This window comes from Sinohyriopsis cumingii, chromosome 11, assembly GCF_028554795.1.
Source record: "Sinohyriopsis cumingii isolate HCF-2022 chromosome 11, ASM2855479v2, whole genome shotgun sequence".
Classification (NCBI taxonomy): domain Eukaryota; kingdom Metazoa; phylum Mollusca; class Bivalvia; order Unionida; family Unionidae; genus Sinohyriopsis; species Sinohyriopsis cumingii.
In genome coordinates, this window is record NC_142971.1 from 64,066,680 (window position 1) to 64,092,397 (window position 25,718).

Sequence of the window (25,718 nt, forward strand, 5' to 3'; positions counted from 1 at the left end):
TTGAAAATGTGTATATTAGAAACATGGTTGTTAAGATGCACAAGATTCTATTTAATTCCTCTGGACCATTTTTGTTAAAAACATCTTTAAAAAATTTAAAGAAAAAAAAAGGATTATTCTGGGAATTTAGTTCAGCACTTTGATGAATTTACTGAAACTCTGTAAAATAAAATATGTTAATAATATACATGTGCAAAAATGTTTAACTTTTTTTTATTCTGACCTAATGTTGGTGAAATTTCCCAAACAACTGCCAAGAAAAGGGGTGTTTAGAACCCTCATTTCTTCTCCCACACTGCTTGGAGAATGTTACTGAAATTTTGATAGCTAGACATGTAGATGGTGATGATGCCTGAAATGACCTAAAAACCAAACTTTGATAGCTAGACATGTAGATGGTGTTGATACCTAAGTGATCTAAAAACCCAAACTTTGATAGCTAGACATGTAGATGGTGTTGATACCTGAATTGATCTAAAATCCAAACTTTGATAGCTAGACATGTAGATGGTGTCAATGCCTGAAATGACCTAAAAACCAAACTTTGATAGCTAGACATGTAGATGGTGTTGATACCTAAGTGATCTAAAAACCCAAACTTTGATAGCTAGACATGTAGATGGTGTTGATACCTGAATTGATCTAAAATCCAAACTTTGATAGCTAGACATGTAGATGGTGTCAATGCCTGAAATGACCTAAAAACCAAACTTTGATAGCTAGACATGTAGATGGTGTTGATACCTAAGTGATCTAAAAACCCAAACTTTGATAGCTAGACATGTAGATGGTGTTGATACCTGAAGTGATCTAAAAACCCAAACTTTGATAGCTAGACATGTAGATGGTGTTGATACCTGAAGTGATCTAAAAACCCAAACTTTGACAGCTAGACATGTAGATGGTGTTGATACCTGAAGTGATCTAAAATCCAAACTTTGATAGCTAGACATGTAGATGGTGTCAATGCCTGAAATGACCTAAAAACCAAACTTTGATAGCTAGACATGTAGATGGTGTTGATACCTCTAATGACCTAAATACAAACTTTGATAATACTGTAGCTATAAGCCCCTGCCACTGTCATGGTGTGGCCAAAAAAAAGAGGGGTATTTTGAGAATTCAGTTTGTTATTGATTCTCCTAAATTGCTTGAAGGATTTTATTACAACTCTGTAGGCATGATATGTAGTTTGTGTAGATGCACTAAGTTTTACTTCTCCCATCTGCCTCCATTTTGGGAAATTTTATTAAGATTTTCAAAAAAGCAAACTTGGGGAAAATAGAATTTTAAAAAGAAGCCAATTTATTTGACTTATACTTTGCAGGATAAATAAGTGTTTGTTATAGAACATGTCTATTTTTTTCTAATGCCTCATTTCTAAATAACTTTCTGATAAATTTTTCAAAAACGAGGCTACTTCTGGTAAGTGTTTTTTTGTGTGGAAAAAATCATATCTCCCTCTATGCTGCTTGAAGAAAAACATGCCTTAAGTGAGGGGATATTCAAATCTGTGACTGTATGTGCATCTAGTTTATGTGGACTGGTTTACCTGCTCCTTGAGAACTCTTGCAAGCTGAGAACAGTCTGTTCTCTTGATGAATCGTATGACTTCCTCCACTGGCCAATACAAGGGGTTGGAGTCTAAATGCAAGGGCTCCTCTTTAGGGGTCAAGGGCACTTCAGATGGTGTGGAGGACTGGAACATATAAAATAGAGGGAGCACAAAAATTAAATATTGTACAAATTTTGCTGAATAAAGACTATATTTATGCTAACAAGGGATGAAAGTGGATCACCAAGAACAGAATACGTACAGTAAGTGGCAACATATACACCTCTGACTTTGCAGTAAGAAAGCTGATGCCCACAGTAAGATGTTTAAGTCTTTCAACAAATTTATCACACCTACCTGGTGTCTTTTAAAGAATAAAAAGCCTCAGACATATTGGTATAAATGTATACAGACTTCTAAAACAGACTAGACTCTAGATGGACCAAACAGACTTAACCTCCTGTACCAGATGGACACTTATTTTGAATTGATGTCATCCTGAAACTGAATTGCAATGGTTCCCCACATTTTCAATTACAATAATACATCAGAAGACTGAGAGCTATTGCAAACTAGAGACAGCAAATTTTGCAGTAAATTATATTTTCGAAGAATACTTGCTCATCAACATAAACATTGATAACTAAATAAACTGCTACCTTCCAACCCCAGCCCTTCTGACAAGATGAAACGTTCATCTTTTCCATCTTTATACCATATACACAATGGGAAGAAACTCTTACCCATTACCTTCCCTTGACCATCACAAGATGACACCACTTTCACGCTAAGCAATGCGCCAACCCTGTATGCTCACAAACTTAAGATGTTGCCACGATATTACAAATGAGCTTCAAGGTGGCATGATCGACATTCTTGTCCATTTTGTAGAACAGCTTGGTAGTGATATTATCTGCTGCAATTTATTACCTAGTGTCAGTAGCTAGGTGGTAAATGTGTTCTGTACCATGAAAATAACTGCTGGTAGTTCATTTTCTAAAAAAATGCTTTAGAATTTCATGGATCACTGATATTATTTGCATCATGGTCTGAAATATTCTACTCTGATTGTGAAGCAGAAGGATGTAAGTTCCTCTTAATCTGCCAAATCTAATGATTTATTTGGAAGTGGCGAGACTGCCGAGGCACTGAAATTATCCCTCATGACGCAGTGCAGGTCATCCTCTTTAATACTTTTGTCCATATCCATGTAAAACCCATCCCTAAATGTATTGCGGTGTCTCCAAGAAATTGCTAATACCTGTACCAACCATACTGTATTGGAACATAGGCGCAGAATAAAGTCCACAAATGCATACAAATTTACATTAACACTGATCATGAGTTACATCTGCCACATGTAGTGAAAACCTTACTACACTCATATAGAGCAATTTTCTGGGTAGATGGGGTCAAAACCACAAAGATATCCAAAGGATTTTGGGAGGTCCTGCAGGACTATGTTGATAAGACTGATCAAAAGCTTAAAAACTAGTGGTGGTCAAGGCGAGGTAATGAGAAAGACGTTTTAGTCTCTTCAGCAGTCTGTTATTCTGATATTTTATGTAATTTTTCCCCTCTTTCTTTAATGAAAATAAGTCTGATTAGTCTGTTTGGATTTTTACTGAACATGTCAGATTGGTCTCTTTATTTCGATAGATGCCCTGTAAACAAAAAAAGCTTTTGGGAGATACCCACCACTTTTCTTTCAAGTGATTTCAACTTCAACCTTTCTTGTGGCGGAGGACTATTGGGTATCAGCACCTTCTTGTGAGTTTTCCTCTCAAAACTGTATTTGGGTAGTTTGGCACCACGAGTTTTTATGTCTGAGGGTGGGGGTAGGTGATGAGTATATTTCCTTTTCACACCGACCTTCATGGACACTAGAAACATAGATATAAACATGTGAAATAAGCAATGTATTTATAATGTCATGTGACAACAGTGTTTTATATAAAAAAAAACAAATATAATAACTACTGTAACAAGCACAGTTCAAAAAAATCCTCAAGGGAGGAAAACCATTTAGATCTGCAACTGATGCCCCTTTAGCCAAATGTGACAAAAGCCACATGCATAATGACACGATTCAAATTTATCATTTTACTGGTTTTTCAGTTTACCACTTTGATCAATATTTTCTGTGTCTTGATGTACAGCAACAAGAAAATTTATATATGGTCCTTATTCATTTTCAAGCCATGAATGCAAAACATTCTGTTGGTTAGGTCAATAGGACTGAACTTTCACAAATGGTTCTTATTCTATTGAATATTCTGAGAGACCACCTTAAACAAGTAAGTTCAGTGTCTTCTAGACAATCAAACCAAGTATTAACTGAACATGCTGGTCAGTAGTTATAAAGTTTATCTGAAATCAGTAATATGGGTATTAAGTTAAAAATATTACATTATGCATGGATAGGTGTAAGTTTAACACCCTTTGAAAAAACATCTACAAAATTCTTACAGTAGAAACATAGTGTTAGCTCCCATTACCTAACAGCAAGGGGTGGGTGTGATATTTTAGCTCGATAATGATGGTAGTTGGTAGGGACATAAAATATAACAGGTATCAACAGGAGGTACGGCTAAACACTGGCTGGACGTGAGAAGCATCTGATGAGGGGAGGAGACCATTATCATGGGAGACTGTGCTGTAGTTTAAAGTACACATCTGTGTACCTGTCCCTAGCTGGATCAACCGAAACTTTTGAAATTTTTGTTGTGGGATGTATGTGATGATAAATATATAATACCAGAATTACTGAGAGCCAATTTCAAGACAAATATTCCAATAGTTCATAACTGATATATACCATCACCATTCTCTATTTTTTCCTTTGACTCTGTAGACCTCCAGCTGTCATTGGTTTTAGTGTCACTGGATTCACTACATTTATCTTCTTCTTGTTTGGTCTGAGAAATTGATGCCTGGAGTGAGGGATGTGTCTTCTTGTGGATTAAATGGAACCTCTTCCGCTTCCGACCACGTTTTCCTGGAGGCCTCATAAATTTAGGCGGTAAGCCTGAGCGAGACCCTGGTGGGCGACCCACCTTTTTTATCTTCTTACCATAATAGTAATCTGGAAGAAACAAATGGTCATCTATGAGTTATTTTCTTGGATTACTGACTTAAACAAATCAACCAAATGTTATATTTGTACTATATATTTGCAACTACTGTTTTTTGCAAACACAAATAATACAACTTAAGAAAAAAAATATATTTTGGCAACATTGATTAATTTTTTGTAATCTACAGTTGAGTCTCGGCTCCTCAACTTCAAATATCCACATGTTTTGTTTATCCTTGCCATTACCAAGTCCCAAAAACATTTGCACAAATAGTGAATTTTACACACATGCACGCATGTCTGGATTATCTACTCTTAGGCACTTCACTGGTCTCAGCATAATATAACCTTCAATGGTTTTACTGTGTCATAAACAACAAAACCAAATATTTCTGGACCTATGGGTCTCTTATCAAATCTAAACAATCAAGGAAAATGCCAACATAAAAATGTTGTGCTTTGTGTCTTTTTATTAGTGTTCATCAATGACAAAGGGACCTGTAGATTCTAGAAGTGCTTAGGCTAGTTAAAGCTGGTTTTGTAGTGTTGCTAGTTTGTTTCATATATGTAAACTATTACTCTAACAAACATGATCTCTTGTGAAAAGACTGTTATTTATATTTATGGTATCTAATAATGAAGTCTCAAATGAGAATTCAAGTTTTCAGCATCGACAGTTGGTGAATAATGGGGACTAATTAGGATCTTCAACCACGTAACCTACTCTTGAGGCATGAAACCTTTCTAATAATTATGCACATGCTAAATCTCAGAAAGAGTATAAAAAATAGACTAACTTGAAATTTTCAGTCTAACCACATTTTATGCTCAAGACATCTCATGGGCAGATGTTTCAACAATTAAGCCCAGCATTGTGTCATTCTTCGTAGTTCTTCAACACAAGTGCTAAAAAGTGTGACCATAAACTGTTTGGTTTTTCTGTGTGTTGATTTGGGAAAAGTCTTCGGAAGCATCAAAACTATGCTTGCACACACAATCACAGATGTTCACCAAATGACACTTTAAATTTTTTTATTGCATGCTCATGGCCAGACTCGAACTTCAATCATGATAAATGTGGCACAGAATGAGAGATGGTTTAGAAATGCCTATCATTTCATTACAGCTGCTTCTTACAAGTTACACCACTAGACCAGTCAAACAAATTTCACCTATACTTACTGTACTTTGTCTTGGTCAGTTGCTGGCAGTTCTCAGGACATTCTCCCTCAATGAAGTGAGGACTGAAGAGATAAGGACAGGCATCTAGCTTGATACATACTTGTCTGCAAAACTCCTCCACCTGATCAGATGTGTGGCACATTTCCACAGTAGCACAGTATGATTTACCTCGGTACCTAGTTTTAAAAAATACAGCCGATGTGATGAAATTAAAGCTTTATATAATAATAATAATGAAATCCTGCTTCAAATTCCTCATGATGTCTTTAATCAATGGAGTGTAACAATTAATTGTGAATAACAAATTTTCCTGGTTTATTCAGTTGTTAAATATAAAAATATGACAAAGGCCTCCTTTCTCCCCCCACCAATTCTGTCTCTATGTCACTCCATGGCTTTGTGTGTTTCAAATCTCTCTCCCACACCCACCCACTAATGGCAATAATTATTTATTTTGTTCTTTTTCCAAACAAACTAGAGGAATGGTGAGCAATTTGTTTATGTGAATATACCTCTGCCTCATCCTTTACCCATGATGGAAATGAATCCATAAGTTAAATGAAAGCATATAACTCCTAAGAAAATAGTGCAAATAAAATAACACGCATGTCTTTTGGTGACAGGTATTAAATGTACAATGTTCCACAGCAAGCACCACTAACACCTGCACATATTGCCACATTCAGAATATGATGTTATACATTGCACAGAACTAAAGTTCAATAATGGGCATTAACTCTTACAACAAAATAAAATGTTGGCATAATATTCAACAAATCTGGAATTTGTTTGTTTGGATTATTTTTAAAATTCTGTTTCAAGATCAATATTTATAGGATTGGCACCCAGAAAATTGGAGAATCTTTATATGTGAGTTAATGACAGTGATTAAATCTGTAAGTAGTTCTGGAGAAAAGGGTTATTTTTCATGTTATCATGTTTGAATTTTATTAAAGGCAAACAATATCAATTATAAGACTAAAATAAACTGCAACTAATTATAATGCAATAAAATAATGAATACACCCATGATAAAATAAAATAATATATATTTTTAAGATAGTTTTATTTTATATATTTTCTTCTGCTTCAAAATTTAAACTAGTAAATGTAATTCCCAAATTGTACTATTTTCATAATTTATATAACTTGTTTTATCTTGTATTTAAAAACATTAAGTTTTTCAATGTTTTTCAAGTGGGAGTACTCTTTTCAACAATACAAAACCTGTGATTCTCAACAGGTCTGACTGTAGCTTTATTTTTTATTATGCAAACTGCTATTTAACTTCCACAATGATAGCAAGATCAGCCAAAATGAAACAAAATTACCTAACTAACATTTGTGCAAGATCAGCACATTTTAATTCAGAATCAAGTAGATATCATTAAAAGTCTATCGGTGAAAACCTGATGTCAATATAACCACCCATTCGGGTGTAGAAGCAATAATAAGATTTTCAGATTTTCAAAATGGACATCATGAAAGCCATATTGGAGACTGATTGGCATCATTTTAATCTAGAATCAACCAGATATCACCAAGAGTCTTCCTGCAGAAACCCTGCATTGAGATGACTTCCTCTCAAAGATAAGTATCAACAACAAGATTATCATGACAGCAGTAATCCTACTCACACTGTTGATATCACCATCCCTGTAGGACCAGCAAAAAGAATATTTTCAAGAAAGCCAGTGTCAACAATATTGGATGCCAGATTAAAGTAATTTTTCGGGGGGACCAATTAGACATCATAGGAGGTGTTCTTGTGAAAACCCCATGATGATGGGACTTTTCATACTGTAGCAATAAAAAGGTATTCAAGATGGTTGCTTTATTGGGTATGTTGATGTCAAAGATCAGTACCTTTTTCATTCTGGACCAACTAAACATAATAAGTATTTTTGTGAAAACTCCATGCTGACATGACTTTCCATACAGGAGGAATAACAATACCTAGCTTTTCAAGATGGACACTTTGTCACCCATAATTGTATGTCTCAGCAGCACCATTTTCATTTAGGACCAAACAGACATCATCAGAAGTCTTCAGGCGAAAATCTCATGTTGATATAACTTTCCATTCTGGGGAAGTATTGATAAAAAGATTTTCAAGATAGCTTCCATCTCAGCCGTATCAGACATACAATACATAACACTGTCATAAAGGTCTTTTAGTGACAATCCCATGTTAATAAAACTATCCAGTCAGGAAAACAATAATAAGATTTTCAAGATGGCCACTGTTTGGTATATTGCATGTCCAAGCAGCAACATTTTCACTTAGTACCAAAACAGATATTAGATAAAGTCTTCTTGTGGAGACCCCATGTTGATATGACTTACCATTCTTAAGAATTTTCAATATGGCCAATGTGGTGGCCATACTGGATGTCACATCACCATTTTCATTTAGAACCTAGCAGACAATTTAAGAAGTGAAAATCTCATGTTAATATGACCATCCATTCAGAAAAAGTTCTGATAACAAAGATTTTTAAGACCACAGACGTGGTGGTCATTCTTTATGTCCTGCAGTACCATTTTCATTTTGGAACAATATGACCACGGGAAGAAACTGTGTTTAAAAGTTTTTAAAAAACCCTCAAAATTGCTGCATAAAAATCTATTGATAGGTGATCATACTGTTGAGAAATCTAAAAGAATGACATAATTTTTGCCCTACTTGGCTTTGAGTGTTGTCTGTAGCATCCTTGGGTTAGGACTGCCCTCAAGCTGCAGTTCCTTAAGCACACGGCATGATTTGTATGCCACATTGACCAGCATTGATAGCACCTCTTTTAGCACCAGATTAATGGGTCCAGGTCCAACACACTTTGGAAGCTCTGCAATTCTTCCCTTACTCAAGTATGGGCCCGAGAAACAGCGATGGTTGAAGTATAATTTGGGGCACCAGTAACCTATAAACATAAAGATTCTGTAAATCAATAAACTGTGTAGTATGAAAGATGCATGAGGATTATTAGAGGATTATAAGTCATGATTAAAATTTTAAACAATTTTTAAATAATCACTAAGATTATCTGATTCAATAAGGAGATTTGATATAAATCATAAATGGTAATCACAAATACATAAGCTTTGATATAATATTACTTAATGGGTTAAATGAAGGAATTTGCCATATTTGCCAGACATGATTGGCAAAGAGCTGAAATGACCATTTGGCTAACTTGATATGTCAGACATTGGTCATAAGGTGTCAATAAATTGTCCCATACAACTGCTTAGTCACTGTGTTTTCCCAATTGCTTAAATACTGGGAAGCCACTAAGTACAGGACAGTATAGGTGTGAGGCTTTTTTCCCTGGACCCTATAATTGTCTTCAGAAGAAATATTTTTTTGACAAACAGTTTCTTAAAAAAAACTAGTAAAGCATAGAAGGATAATTAACAAAAATGAAACAAAAGCAAATCCATAGAGGAAAATGACACATTTTCCAGTACATTAGGTAATTGGGGCCCTTGGCAGGAGAATGGTCTAAAGCACATGCCTTTACCGAATACTGCCATCTCATTTCTGTCTACATGGGATTGAATCTTGGGCTTAGACAATGTGGTTATGCCAGAAAGCTTGCCAGTAGCTTCCCATGGGACAGTGGTTCATACCAGACTTTTCCCAGGTTTTTCCTCCACCAGTTATACTGGATACTATGTATAGCCTATCATGAACTAAAAACTCACAAGAACAATAACATTAAGTATTTAAATACATCCATATTTCCTTAAATAAAACAAACTTTTTACACCTCCATGGAATGTTTTTATAATAGATTTCACAAATATCTGGCAGCCATGATAAGTTTTGAGAAGAAATGTCTGGCAAGAGCCATTAGAATTTCAAGATGCATGATACTGATTTATTTCCAAAGTGCATACTCATGCAGCCTATTGGTTGAATGTTTGCATACTTGTGCATCCTGTTGGTTGGATGTTTGCATACTTGTGCAGCCTGTTGGTTGGATGCTCTTGTTTCATATTTTGAACCATGTAAGCTGAAATTATTATCACACACTGAGCCATAAGTTTGCCACAAATTATAAATATATAAAATACAAATCAGATCCTCTCAATTTTAAATTAGTTTAGTTCTGTTAAAGAGAAAGATTTTTTAAAAACTGTTGTTGTAATTTATTAATCTTTGTACATATGTCAAGCCCATTTAAGGGTCAAACAGGCACAGCCTTCAAGTCTGCTGAACAAAATAGTTAACTAACTTATAAAATGACAATGACAGGCCTTAACAACATGAGAGTAGTTATATTAAGCAAATGAATTTGGTAATTATGGTAAGTATCATCTTCAGCTGATAACAATCATGGAAATCCCTGCAGAATTAAGCCATTATTGTAGGTCAATGTGAATAACCTTCAATGTAGTGTGACTTAATCTGCCACCATGCTTAATTTCAACTATCTCACCCCTTGTATCAAGAAAAATATTTGTTAATGATGACCTACTACCAGTCATCCATAATGCCTTGCATAAAATTACCCAGTGTTGTTTTTCCTTCCAGTTTGTAAATGACCATAACATTACAAACTGATTTGGTTCCTGCAAGTATGTGAAAGGCTGATCAGACCAATTTGTGCTCTAAACTGTTTGTGGTACACTTCATAGGAGATGCCACCTGGGTTTGCTTGATCAATAAAGGACTTGCTGCAGTTTTGAGATTTATTCTGCTTGCGCTTCTGCACTATGCAATTTTCCTTTGTTTAGAGTCTATAGCTCCAGTATGGATGAGACTCCACCAGATTTAGCGATCATGTGTGTGATCTTCCCAAGACTCTAGGTCAGTGTTGAAGTATTCAAGTTTGACTTTATGGAATCTTTGAAAGATTTCTTCTGAACACCCTGAGATCACTTTTCTGCTTTCAGCAACACAGAATATCTTCTTTAGAATTCACTATGCTTACTCCCTCATGACATGGCCTGCCCATATCATGTGATTTCATCAGCAAAAGTATTGATGCAAGGAATGCCTGCACATGCAAGTAGCTCAATATCTGGGACCCTGTTGTGCCATTTTATCATCATGAGTTTCCTCAGGCAGCCCATGTGAAAATGGTTAAGTTTCTTGGCATGGCATCTGTACACTATCCAGGTTTGACAAGCATACAGATGGTAGACAACACAATGACTAAAAGTTTTGTATTCTGACTGATGCCTCTGTACTCATACACATTTGCATATTGTCTGCTAAAGCCCACACATCTGAGCAATTTTGGTGTTGGTTTCATCATTGTTGCACACTGCATGACATTGTGCTGCGAGATTGGAAAACTTATCCACTGCCACGAAGATTTAGCCATTCGCTGTAATGGTAGGTTCTACGTAAGCTTTAATCACCACTGTCTTTGTGATATGGACTGTGAGACAGAAATTGTCACAAACTGAGAAGAAATGGACCATATGGAGTTGCATGTCAAACTCAGATTTGGCATTCAGAACAGACCTTAGCAAATGAGATCATGAGCAGTCAATCCCTGTAACTTCATTTTCACCTGTACAATCCTCAGATTGAAGAACTTGCCATCAGTCTTGTATCTGATGTCGATCTCAGTGTCACAGTTACAGACGGTATCAATAAGCACTGCTGCAAAGAACATCATGATGATAGAGGGTCAGAAACAACACACTTCCTTGCTTGAAGCTATTGCTGTCATCAGTACTGCCATATAGAGACTTTTGAATGAGAAACATTGTCTACAGAAGGCCTGTTGAGAACACAGACCTTCATCTACAAAGGCAGCCTTCAACATCATGAAGCAGGTCACAGTTGTACGGGCAGAGTTACTCTTCTTGAGATGCATCAACGTTTTATCCACACATCAAATTTCACAAGTGTAGATGACATTGAATCCAAGATATTGACAGAGTAATGAACAAATGAATGAACATAAAACAAATAAACAAACAAATGGGATAAAAGGTATGTGTCTCCCAACATAATTGGTATGGGGATACAGATTTATAAGCAATGGTGATATTATTTCATAGTAAGAAATTCCTATCAATAAGGGATCAGCAATTCAGTAACTTCAGGTAGTGTTAATGAGGACTTTCAGTAATTTTTTCTTCTTTCATTTTTCACAAATTATCATCACTGTACTTTCCACCTATTCTTACCTCCTGCTGAACCACATCTGACATGTGAATATGTCTCTGATCGGAACTCTTCTGCATTACGAGCCATCCTGAAAACACACAATATATTTCTGCAACTAAGATAAATCTACATGATCTACCCAACATTAATCTTTCCTCTGTTTATTCTGCTTTCATATTTATATAACTTTAACTATTAGTGATCGAGACCCATTAATTATAATTTGTTTGGCAGGGGACTACACAGGAACATGTGTTTGGAAACCATTGTTTGGAGAATGTAAAAATTTGGGGACATTACTTCACTCAATGATAACATGGGATCTTGGAAATATAGTCCAATAAATCAGCCTCCATGCCTATAATAGTGCTGATGGATGGTCTGATCACATCTATTTATATAACAATGAAATTATTTTGTAGACAGATCTAACTGCAACACATCACTGCAAATACTGACCATTTTCAGACACTTACCAGTATTTTTCATGACTCTTGAGTTGCAGATGATGGAAGAGGCCATTTTGCAATTTGTACAACATATTTCCGCATTAAATCCAATGTCTAATAACTTATAATTCCATGTGGAAAAACACCCCCCTACCCCTACCCAAACCCCCATGCCATTTTGAATTAATGGGCTATAACGGTTGATAATCAACTTCTCAATCAATATCATGGAACCAATCAGATGTGATTTCACTCATTTGAAACTTTGGTTTTGATGCTGTGACTGGAGTATTTGTGGATTTTTCTTGTGATGACAAATCCACATTTCAAATGACTGAAGTTACATCTGATTGGTTTCTCGAAAATGACTGAACAAATGATAATCCACCTAATAGTCCAGTAATTTAAAATGGTGACAAGAGAGAAGAGTTCTGTTATTCCACATTGATTTAAAAGTTGTCAAACACTGGATCTGATGCAGAAATATGGTGTATAAATTGCCAAAAGACCCATTTAACTGACCACAACTCAAGAGCTGTGAGAATATTGATGTCCAAAAAATTTCAGTCTGTGAACTCTTGTGTTGAGGACAGATCTGTCTGCAATAATTTCAATGTTGTATGAATAGGTGAGATCATCCCCCAAACCATCCATCAATACCAATACTGGTTTGGTTTGAAGCGTTGATTTACTGAACTACCATATATGTTTGCATATAAGCCAAATAATTTAGGAAAAAAGGGCATGGAAGAAGGGGAGGTGTTGGCTTTTCCGTGGGCAAAGGTCTAAACTTGAAAGTTTTTAAGACTTTTGTTTGACTACCATAACAGCCATAAATCTTGGGACATGAAAAAATAATTTTTTCCATGTCATATTACTCTTTATCAATGATATAAGCAATGATACAAATTAAGGCAATCGTTATGAAAAGGTACACATGTTCAATTGTGCAAAGCACATAACTTGCATAATTGTTACATGTTCATGAAAGAATGGTAATAATAAGGCTAAAATTCTGAATACAGATCAACTAAGAACATCATCAATCTATTTTACTTTCGAGTTTTGGCTGAATGAAATCATAATTTCCTGCACAATGGAAAGCGGGATGTTTCGGCATTGCCATTGTTTATATTGACAGATTTGTCTCTTGGTTTCTGACAGCAATACAGTTCAGATGACCACTGAAAGCATGAAACTGGTTTGGGTTAAGAGGAAATTTTGACCAGCAACTATACCAATACTTTGATGTATAACTGCCTTTCACTCCATACTATTAGCATGATTACCATAGTTTTGAACAATGGTCACTGACATCAAAGCAAACTATAAGTCAGTTTTTCTGTATTAGCATAATTTTCGAAGCATTTCTGAAACTTCATATATATATTACATGGGTTACTTTTGGGTGGTCTTAGAATTAAATACTTTGACCTTTGGCATATACAGGAAAGCCAAGTCACAACAGCTTACAAAAGCTAGCTGGTTTACAATGTTGTACAGACAGACAATGCTGTATTTAAAATCAAGCATTAGTCAATGTACAGCAACCAAAGCTTTTAATGCAAAGAACTGCATTGGTTGCTAAGAAATAATTGACAACATAATGTAACACTGGAAATGTTGACATCTGCTTTGTGATGCAACAATGAATCACCAAATGTTATTATGGGGAAGTGTGACAGTTACTCTTGCAAAAATAAATCCAAATTAGCGATTTCTCGTATACACCTCTATTTGTTGTACCTGCACACAAAAATAAATCCTTATTAGCGATTTCTTGTATACACCTTTTTTTGTTGTACCTGGACACACATTTCCTGATGAAACTTATCTTGTGCACCTCTGTTTATTGTACTTGCAATCATACTTAAAAAATAACATGTTCAAGATCTTTAGGTTGCATTCCTTTATCTGACATTCAGGTAAATCTGATTAAATTGATGCAGCAGACATCAATAAACAATAGTAGATTGTACAAGACACTGAGACCCATAAGCAATACTCTATGCCTACTACCCCTAGCATGTGTTGACACTTGCATCAGCAGTGATCACAACACCAATTTTCAGACATGTTGGTCCCATAATTTGTGAGTTATTTTAAATATATGTAAAACCATCCCTACTGCCTTAGTTCAACTCTGAAGAGCTGCATCAATATTCTAAAACCATAGTAAACATCTACAGACCACCCCATATCATATCCAAAGGCTTTAAGTCTTGACCTGTGTAGTAGTTGTGTGACATTACAAACACACATGCACGAATGAATGAACAGACCATAAGCATCACACTATCTCTACATTTTCCCCAAAAAGCACAAAAATAAAAACATCAAACTGTCTTCAGTCACTTTAGAGATCAAACTATGAGACATATTATTAATGTCAAAATATTTACTGTGCTTCTGAAACAAAATGCAAGCACAATCTGTTTCACATCAAAACTCTATTTTAATAGTATACGATATCAGCTCATCCATGAAGCTCACTGTCCAAAAGACCTGTCATACACTTACTCTGGATGTACCACAGCCACTCGATTTGGATTCAGATGGTGAAATCCACTCTTTCTGGGTGGCTTTAGTTGGTAAGCATTACTCTCACACCACCCGACAGGAAACAGGTTGTGTGACTCCACATCCTCTATGTGACTGGCCACAATCCTGGTGCTATTGTCAAGGTGTATCCATAACAAAGGTCCCACAATCTTGGTTAGTGTTGCAGCACAGATCTGATTAGGGTTCTCTGGGTTCACTGCCTCTAGTTTCAAACCTCTCTCAAATTCATGGTCAGGAAAGTCCTATAAAGCCAAAAAATAAAAATAAAAATTTCAACAAAATTAAAAAAAGAAAAATATAGAAATTTCTACAGACAAACTTTATGATCTTCCCTGTTATTAGCAATTTATCAAGCAAGTGGTTCCCTTGCCAGGTTAGACTTCTAGTTTTATCATCATGTAGGAACTTTAACAAAAAACTTCAAAAGAAAACATCTACAATGACCTTAATCTAGGGTGTGTATGGATAGACATGTGTTGTGCTTCAAAAAATGTGAGCTGGAAAAAAATTCAGAATTAACAGTTGGTGCTTCTTAGAAATAAAATGACATAAAATGATTTTTCACTGACTGAAAAATAATTGAAATATAATTTTTTAAAAGTTTTCCATAAACCTTTCATCTATAAAATTAGACCTTTCAAGACAGATCAATAAGGAGCAGTAGCAAAAGGACAGTTACATTTTTGTACTGTAAACTCACCAGATTAAAACACTGTAGTAAAAGGACAGTTAAATTCTAGTACTGTAAACTCACCAGATTAAAACACTGTAGTAAAAGGACAGTTAAATTCTAGTACTATAAACTCACCAGATTAAAACACTGTAGTAAAAGGACAGTTAAATTCTAGTACTATAAACTCACCAGATTAAAACACTGCAGTAAAAGGACAGTTAAATTCTAGTACTATAAACTCACCAGATTAAAACACTGTAGTAAAAGGACAGTTAAATTCTAGTACTGTAAACTCACCAGATTAAAACACTGTAGTAAAAGGACAGTTAAACTCACCAGATTAAAACACTGTAGTAAAAGGACAGTTAAATTCTAGTACTATAAACTCACCAGATTCAAACAGTGTAGTAAAAGGACAGTTAAACTCATTAGATTAAAACACCGTAGTAAAAGGACAGTTAAATTCTAGTACTATAAACTCACCAGATTAAAACACTGTAGTAAAAGGACAGTTAAATTCTAGTACTGTAAACTCACCAGATTAAAACACTGTAGTAAAAGGACAGTAAAATTCTAGTACTATAAACTCACCAGATTAAAACACTGTAGTAAAAGGACAGTTAAACTCACCAGATCAAAACACTGTAGTAAAAGGACAGTTAAATTCTAGTACTATAAGCTCACCAGATTAAAACACTGTAGTAAAAGGACAGTTAAACTCACCAGATCAAAACACCGTAGTAAAAGGACAGTTAAATTCTAGTACTGTAAACTCACAAGATTAAAACACTGTAGTAAAAGGACAGTTAAATTCTAGTACTGTAAACTCACCAGATTAAAACACTGTAGTAAAAGGACAGTTAAATTCTAGTACTATAAACTCACCAGATTAAAACACTGTAGTAAAAGGACAGTTAAATTCTAGTACTATAAACTCACCAGATTAAAACACTGTAGTAAAAGGACAGTTAAACTCACCAGATCAAAACACCGTAGTAAAAGGACAGTTAAATTCTAGTCCTGTAAACTCACAAGATTAAAACACTGTAGTAAAAGGACAGTTAAATTCTAGTACTGTAAACTCACCAGATTAACACACTGTAGTAAAAGGACAGTTAAATTCTAGTAACGTAAACTCACCATATTAAAACACTGTAGTAAAAGGACAGTTAAACTCTAGTACTGTAAACTCACCAGATTAAAACACTTTTCTGGGGCAGCCTTGGCACCACAGTATGTGAGGTACTCTGTCCAGTTGAACTCTGGTCGGTCCCAACCTGCACAAGAGTTATATGAAATCATATCAAATTCAGCTCAGTCTATGATCCATTGATAAATGATACACCTTTCTGTTAATCATCAAGAACATCATGAAAAACAAAAGATGCTGAATAACAGGTAACATAATGATATGAGTATATCTCTAGTGATAGGTAACATAATGATATGAGTATATCTCTAGTGATAGGTAACATAATGATATGAGTATATCTCTAGTGATAGGTAACATAATGATATGAGTATATCTCTAGTGATAGGTAACATAATGATATGAGTATATCTCTAGTGATAGGTAACATAATGATGGGTGTATATCTCTAGTGATAGGTAACATAATGATGGGTGTATATCTCTAGGGAAAGGAAACATAGTGATGGGTGTATATCTCTAGTGATAGGAAACATAATGATATGAGTATATCTCAAGGGAAACGAAACATAGTGATGGGTGTATATCTCTAGTGATAGGTAACATAATGATATGAGTATATCTCTAGGGAAAGGAAACATAACGATATGAGTATATCTCTAGGGAAAGGTAACATAATGATATGAGTGTATATCTCTAGGGAAAGGTAACATAATGATATGAGTGTATCTCTAGGGAAAGGGAGCATAATGATGTGTATTTCTCTAGGAATAAGTAACATAACAGTGTGTGTATATCTCCAGGGATAGGTAAAATAATGTGTATATATATTGGAATAGGCAGCATAATTGTTTATTTATCTCCAGGCATAGGTTGTTGTTGTTGTTGTTGTGGGGTTTAACGCCATTTTTCAGCACACGATAGGCTATACATGGCGGCCAGTATTAATGGTGGAGGAAGAACCCGGGAAGAACCACCGACCCACGAGAAGCTACTGGCAAGCTTTCTCACATACCCACATTGGCTGAATCTTAGACTCGAACCGCCGCAGACAGAGGTGAGATGGCAGTGATCCGTAACGAAGAGCGCTTTAGACCACTCGGCCACTCGGGGCCCCCCAGGCATAGGTAAGATAATGTATATCACTAGGGATAGGTAATATAATGATGTGTAAGTATTTCTAGGGATAGGATTCATATTGATGTGTGTATATCTCTAGGGATAGGTAATATAATGATGTGTACGTATTTCTAGGGATAGGATACATATTGATGTGTGTATATCTCTAGGGATAGAATACATAATTATGTGTGTATATCTCTAGAGATTGGAAACAATTGTGTGTATATCTCCAGAGATTGGAAACAATGACATGTGTATATCTGTAGGGATAGGTAATATAATGACGTGTAAGTATTTCTACGGATAGGATACATATTGATGTGTGTATATTTCTACGGATAGAATACATAATTATGTGTGTATATCTCATGGGATAGGAAACAATGATTTGTATATACAGTGGTCCCCCTCTTGAACGGCCCCCCTGACCAGCGGCCACCCACTCCTTATGGCCAGAATCCGTTGGCACCAACGAGTTTGTGTTCAAAAGTACCCCTCGCGAAAGGCCACCCGGCTAACACGACCAGCATATTAATGCAATAATATAAAATTTACCCCTCACAAGCGGCCGCATTTTATTTGAATATGTATCCAGAACCAGTATTTTATTCATAATGTGTGTTAAGTAATCCGATTTCTGCTTCTCCATGTCAGGTTTTCGTTACTGAAAGAAGTGTTGAGTAAAGTACATGTACCACTAAGTTCAATATTATATCATTTATGCCTCACGAGAAGCCAAATTTATTCCATAAAAACCGAGAAAGAATCAAATTTTAATCCATACAAACGGGTAAGTATATGTAATCCAATTAGCCTTACTGCTTTTTTATCATAAGATGTCCGGTTTAGTCACTCTGATAATTGTTAAGATTACAATTATTGAACAGTAGTAACAGCTGAGAAGTGGCAGTATTAATGTACAATACCCAAGTCAGCATGAAAATGGTTTGATAGCCTTTATGGCTTCCCTTAGTAAGATGTTGAGCTTGTTCACTATGATAATTAGTGGCTATTACTACTGACAATAATTGTCAAATTTATGAATCCTAATGGCCGCCAGGTCAAATCTGCGTGATGTTAATGGTACATATCGAAGCCGTTTTTGCTTCTCTCACTTAGTGTAAAGAAATGTATAAAAACAATAGGGTACCAGACTGCGACTAACGAATCACATGACAAGATCACTTCCTTTAAAAACACACAGCAATTTGTTTAGATGCATACCAAAGTGTTTTATCAGTATTGTAGTTGGCAACATGAATAACTTACTGCAAAAAGATCAACATGTCATCTAGGAAAAGAAAAATTCTCAGTTTAGAAGAGAAAGTGAAATTAATTCACCTGACTCAAAGGGGGGGGGGAATCTTGCAGAAAACTGACGTCAGAAAGACTCAGATGAACAATATCGTGAAAGATATTGAAACAATTCTGCAGAAGTGGGAAGGTGAAATGGATGGAGAAAGGAAGATTGTTTGAGCCAGGAGACGTTTGTATCCTGATTTGAATAACAAGAAAAAGTAACAAAATTTTTCAGTTGAATTGGGATATGACGACTTTACCGCAAGTAACAGATGGCTGCACAGGTTTCAAGTGCGACACAATATTAAGTGTTCTGTCCTTAGTAGAGAATCAGCTGATGTTAATAATGAAGTTGTCGAAGATTGGAACAAAAGACTAAACGAAATATGCAGGGAATATGACAGCAAGGATATTTTTAACTGTGACGAGACTGGTTTGTGTTTTAGACTGTTACCAACAAAGTGACAGATGATGTGATCTTTAGCATAATTATAAAGCAGTTTTAAAACTATATCAGTGGTTATTCATAGCATTCTTTTGAAAATGATGACAGTTTGTTTTACATTTATTTCACAACATGCATGTGATTTTTTAATAAAAATATTAAATGTTTTAGAATTAAATGTATTTGTGACTTTCTTCATATGTATTTACTATTCGCATTTGTCATCCCCCTCCAGAAAGGCCACCCTCATTATAAGGCCACTTCCCTGCTGCATTAGGGGTGGCCTTATAAGAGGGGGACTACTGTACATGTATCTCTAGAGATTGGAAACAATGATGTGTGTACATCTCTAGAGATTGGAAACAATGACATGTGTGTATCTCCAGAGATTGAAAACAATGACGTGTGTATATCTCTAGAGACTGGAAACAATGATGTGTGTACATCTCTAGAGATAGGTAAGATAACGATGTGTATATATTTCTGTCTCCAATCTGATAAAAATCAGATCTCCACTATCCTATGTGAAGGTCTGACAGCAAATGCTTTGAGGTCAACTTCTGGTGACTATATTATGACCATAATCACTAAATTTATCAGCCAGTACATTGAAATTGTATTCTGATCAGTATAGCTGAGAAGCATCAATGTGTGCCAAACAATTTGATTCACTTTCAAATTTATGAAAGCTGCATGTCCACTGGCTAATTCAAAGGTAACCAGAACATCAGCCATGCTGTCAGATCTTCATGAGGACAGTGGAGATCTCATTTTAATCCGACTAATTATGCGTCCTAGCCAAGATTTTGCACTGGAAGTTTTCTTGTTCACTACTGAGAATAACACTGCATTTCAAACAGAAGCTCACAGTAAAACAGTAAAACAGATAATCTAACCCAACAATATATACTATCTTTAAAAATACTTCAGGGGATAGATATTGTTATGATACCAGCTGATAAGGGGTCCTGTCTTATTATTGTAATAAATAAAAGTGACTACAGCACTCATACCAATATGACTGTCGGATGAAAGGTTCAACATAAAACTGGATAAGATCCATGCAGTGATCACAAGTTGAACACTTTAAGGATATGCATTAAACAGGATACATGGATACCCTTGCTGATCTGCTTCTTGCTGACCCTAAACCTGACAATTTCTACCTGCTCCCTAAAATTCATAAACTAGTCAAAAATGCTAATCCCATCATCTCTGGCAGCAACCACACCTCAGAACAATTATTAAAATTTATCTTCACACCTTTGTACAAAAACTCCCTTCTTATATATATATCAGACACCATGGACTATCTCAACAAAAACATCTAAAACCAGTCTGCTCAACCCTCTAGAGCAAGATTTATTGAGAACATGGAAAGCAAGTAAGTAGGAACACAGAAGTATGTCCTACAATCCTGTGTGTAACGTTGATCAGTAATAAATGCAATCACCACATTACAAGGTACCCTATGTAACCCTTATTCATCATAATGACATAGATAATTAGGACACCCTACAAGAGCTACCATGCTTCTAAATACCATGCAAACTTGACTGCCTTAAACATAAATACTTGATTCCCTGTTTAGATATCAAGTTTATTTTTCTACTATACTGCTCTTTTTATAATTGTTTACCTTTCTATTATTCTGGATAGTTTTGCTCCACTGTGCTGAAGTGAACTGTTTACTGTTCTAAATATTTTCGACACATGAGGAAGACCCATTTCAGATCAAAACAAAAGAGAAGCATTGATTTTACCAATGCCATTTTACAACTTTTATAATGTTTGTATAGACAGACAAAGACAGATGATTTTAAATATAAAATACAATTGTAATTACACAGTAAAGTAAACTCTAGATGCTTTCATCTTCACACATGAATCTGGTCTGCAGGGTCATCCTGATATCACAAAACAAGATTTCTGCAGAATGCTAGAGCTTGGCTGCGCTGCAATCCAAATATGAGTATGAAAAAGTTGGTCCTGGCGACTTACTTTTAATATTGATAAATGGAACAACTTTACATACAAAATGTTTGAAAGGTGGAGTAATCTAAACATTTCACACAATATTGTAAGATTGTTAATGAAACCACTGCCGTGTGGTACCATTATCTCACCTATATATCACAGTTATAACACCACTGCCACGTGATACCAATATCTCACCTATACATCAAGCCAAGATGAAAATGGTGAGAAACAATATAGGGACCGAAAAATTAAATGTCTTTTCTTTGCCTCTGGCATTGAAACGAAAATCTGATTTCTATGATATCCTAACAGAATCTGATGTGAGTGTGACAATAAAATTCTAAACTTCTTTTTTGCACCTAACATTGTTTGATGTATGACAACTGTTTATACTAATGAAATCCCTATTCATTGCTGATTAAACCCATCAGAAATGTTTCACCATATAAGCTTACCTCTGGGAGGTGTAAGCCGTATTCCTTTAGACTGAGACCACTGGATAGGGAAAAGACCAAGGATGTTGGCATGGCAACAATACTGGACAGGTTCTGGTTTGTCTGCACGTAGGTCATCAATCTCTATGATAAAATACTGGTTATCTATTACCTTGACAACTGTTGCTGGGCACACTTGATTCAATCCAATTGGGTTCAGAGCCTCTAGCTTCCAGCCACACTCAAACTGATGTGTGGGTATTTCCTCTTGGTCCTATAATGAGATTATACACATCAGAATTTTTCAACCCTGTATATCAACCTTCTGAAAACAGTTTACAATATAGTTCTGCATTTACATTTGCCTCAAAAGTGGGTTAAGTGAAAAACAAAAAATGTCACATTTTACACAGAAATGGGATGTTCATGTGTCTGCAATTAATCCCTCTTTTTAACACTGAAGATTGGTAGGTGATTTTGTTAACATTCTCCTGTCAATGCTACACAAAAACAATCTGCATGTCCTTCTACCACAAATGTGAAAACATAATGATTAAAAGTTGCTGAGAAGTAACTTCTCTGTTTCAGATAAGGTTTGTGAAATACCAGTGTTAACAATAGTATATTCCTGATAAACACCACCTGAGATCATTTTGAATCTTAGGTCAAATTAGCATTTGATTGATTTCCAATTCTCATTTGCAAGTTTGTTTTCCATGGGGCCAAAAGGCTGACACTTTTCCAATCAATAATCATGCATGGTCATGAGGTGCAGCTTGTGACTGAGATCAATGTCTCAAATACAACATAGTTCCAATCAATAATCATAAATGGTCATGAGGTGAGGCTTGTGACTGAGATCAAATGTCTCAAATACAACATAGCTCCAAAGGATATCAACTAATCAAAGCTTGGTAACTATATAACTATATAAATTTTGATTTCTGGAAAATGACAGTTTTAAGCTTAGGAATTTTGAAACAACTAAACCTTTTACCAGATATTATCAATCAAATATAAAAATCAAAGACACATTATCATTTAATTTACACCATAAATGACCCAAATGACTAAAGATTTTCTGCCAGACTAAAAAAAATATGTGCATATGATGCACTCTAATTTAAACACTGGTCATATTTTCTTCAAACAAATTTCCTTCCTTTCTCTGGTTACAATCAAATATCAAGTCTTGAAAGAAGAGTGCCAGGATTAGCACAATAAACACCTACCCCATATATAATCTTAACTGAATAGTACAATAAACATCAACTCCATATTTAATACATATTGAATAGTACAATAAATGCCTACCAAATATTTAAGACATACTGAATATTACAAAAGAAGCCTACCACATATTTAATACTTATTGAATAGTTCAATAAATGCCTATACCATATTTAATACTTATTGAATGGTACAATAAACACCTACCCCTTATTTAGTACTTATTGAATAGTACAATTAATGTCTTGCCCCTATTTAATACATATCAAATAGTACAATAAAGGCCTATGCCATATTTAATACTTAAGTACATAGATACCAGAAGGACAGAGGTGACTCTGCAAACCATCTTCAAAGTTTTGATGCATTATGTAATGTGTAACTTAGTTTTATCAAATATATTTGCATAAATACCCTTTATAATGTAATGTGATCTTACACACTGCTGTATTATGATGCAATGTGATTTTACATATTGTTACATTACGATAGACATGCAGTAATATCACATTACCCAGCAGAAAATTGATATCTGTCCTATACATTGGATGTCTGAGCAGCACCATTTTCATTTATGAGCAATGAAAACTGTCAGAAGAATGTACATGTAAACTTTCTCTGGAAGCCCCCTGAGGGGGTGGGGGTGAAAGGGGTAACAAAATTAGGACATTACCAAAGGATATCATGTTAAATCAAAAGAACACTACTAGTACTTTCACAAAGCATGAATTTTAACATTAGAGAAAATTTACAACAGGCAAACAGGATCAGTGCAAAATATTTAATGACTGCTATAAGGCTATAGATGGTATAAAGAATTACAGTCTGGTCTTTTAATTTACCAAATTTTATACATGAAAACCAAAGCAGCAAGGAAGGCATACCATCTGTCTGTCCATTCATCCATCCATCCATACAAGTTCTGAAGTGGAATATCCTGTCAATTTCCCACTATATAAGCTACAAAGTTACCACCCTGTCAAATTCCCACTATATGAACTTCAAAGTAAATACCCTGTCAATTGGTCTCTACATTTGCTTCAAGGTGAACACCCTGTCAGTTTCCCACTATATAAGCTTCAAAGTGAACACTTTCAGTTTCCCACTAGATAAGCTTCAAAGTAGAATACTGTCAGTTTCCCACTAGATAAGCTTCAAAGTGGAACACCCTGTCAGTTTCCCACTATATAAGCTTCAAAGTGAACACTTTCAGTTTCCCACTAGATAAGCTTCAAAGTAGAATACTGTCAGTTTCCCACTAGATAAGCTTCAAAATGGAACACCCTGTCAATTTCCCACTAGATAAGCTTCAAAGTGAACACTTTCAGTTTCCCACTAGATAAGCTTCAAAGTAGAATACTGTCAGTTTCCCACTAGATAAGCTTCAAAATGGAACACCCTGTCAATTTCCCACTAGATAAGCTTCAAAGTGAACACTTTCAGTTTCCCACTAGATAAGCTTCAAAGTAGAATACTCTGTCAGCTTCCCATTAGATAAGCTTCAAAGTGGAACACCCTGTCAATTTCCCACTAGATAAGCTTCAAAGTGAAACACCCTGTCAATTTCCCACTAGATAAGCTTCAAAGTGGAACACCGTGTCAGCTGCCCACTAGATAAGCTCCAACATGAACACCCTGTCAATATCCCACTATATAAGCTTCAAAGTAGATACCCTGTCAATTGGTCACTACATTTGCCTCAAAGTGGAATACAATGTCAATTTCCCACTAGATAAGCTTCATCCATGCATCCATAAAAGCTTTAAAGTGGAATATCCTGTCAATTTCCCACTATATATGCTACAAAGTTACCACCCTGTCAATTTCTCGCTATATCAACTTCAAAGTAGATACCCTGTCAATAGGTCACTACATAAGCTTCAAAGTGAACACCTGTAAATTTCCCACTAAAAGCTTTAAAGTAGAGTACCCTGTCAATTTCCCACCATATAAGCTTTAAAGTAGAACATTCTGTCAATTTCCCACTAAGTAAGCTAATATAACTATAAAATTCCATAGCGATAAATAATTTTTGTATGGAAGTTTCTTGGTGACAGTTTAGGTGCAGAGAATTCAATAATTAGGATTGGACTTTCGTTAAAAAAATTAGTGTGAAATTTTAAAAGAACAATTTATATTTAATTTAAAATGAGTAAATGCACCTACATGACTCATGTGACTTGTACTATAGTAAAACAAACATAAGTGAGCGACCTTTTCTTTTAAAAGGTTTGGTACTAACAGAGCTTTTATTCAATGACTATACCATGAACAAGAAATAAACTTAGAGCATGACTGACACAGTGTGCCAAAAACCAGAACTAAAACGTAATAAAAAATGTAAAACTAATGTGTAAGTATGTCACAGAAATCCAAAGTTTGCCTCCCCAACCCCCCCCCCCCCCCCGCCCCGGTAGGTGCTATGAAACCAA

The 25,718-nt window shown here is 35.3% G+C and overlaps 1 protein-coding gene across 1 annotated transcript in view; it reads right to left on the reverse strand.

Annotated features, from left to right (window-relative positions):
- The window catches only part of LOC149788584 (scm-like with four MBT domains protein 1), an 88,603-nt gene that overhangs the window by 19,374 nt on the left and 43,511 nt on the right, over positions 1–25,718 (reverse strand). The window contains exons 9-17 of the mRNA XM_089974639.1: positions 22,078–22,330; positions 16,822–16,904; positions 14,913–15,196; positions 11,964–12,031; positions 8,500–8,734; positions 5,814–5,989; positions 4,374–4,640; positions 3,254–3,438; positions 1,553–1,699 (exon numbers count right to left, since the gene is read on the reverse strand). Coding sequence (XP_089830765.1) covers positions 1,553–1,699; positions 3,254–3,438; positions 4,374–4,640; positions 5,814–5,989; positions 8,500–8,734; positions 11,964–12,031; positions 14,913–15,196; positions 16,822–16,904; positions 22,078–22,330 — 1,698 coding nt within the window. The remainder of the gene's footprint in view (positions 1–1,552; positions 1,700–3,253; positions 3,439–4,373; positions 4,641–5,813; positions 5,990–8,499; positions 8,735–11,963; positions 12,032–14,912; positions 15,197–16,821; positions 16,905–22,077; positions 22,331–25,718) is intronic.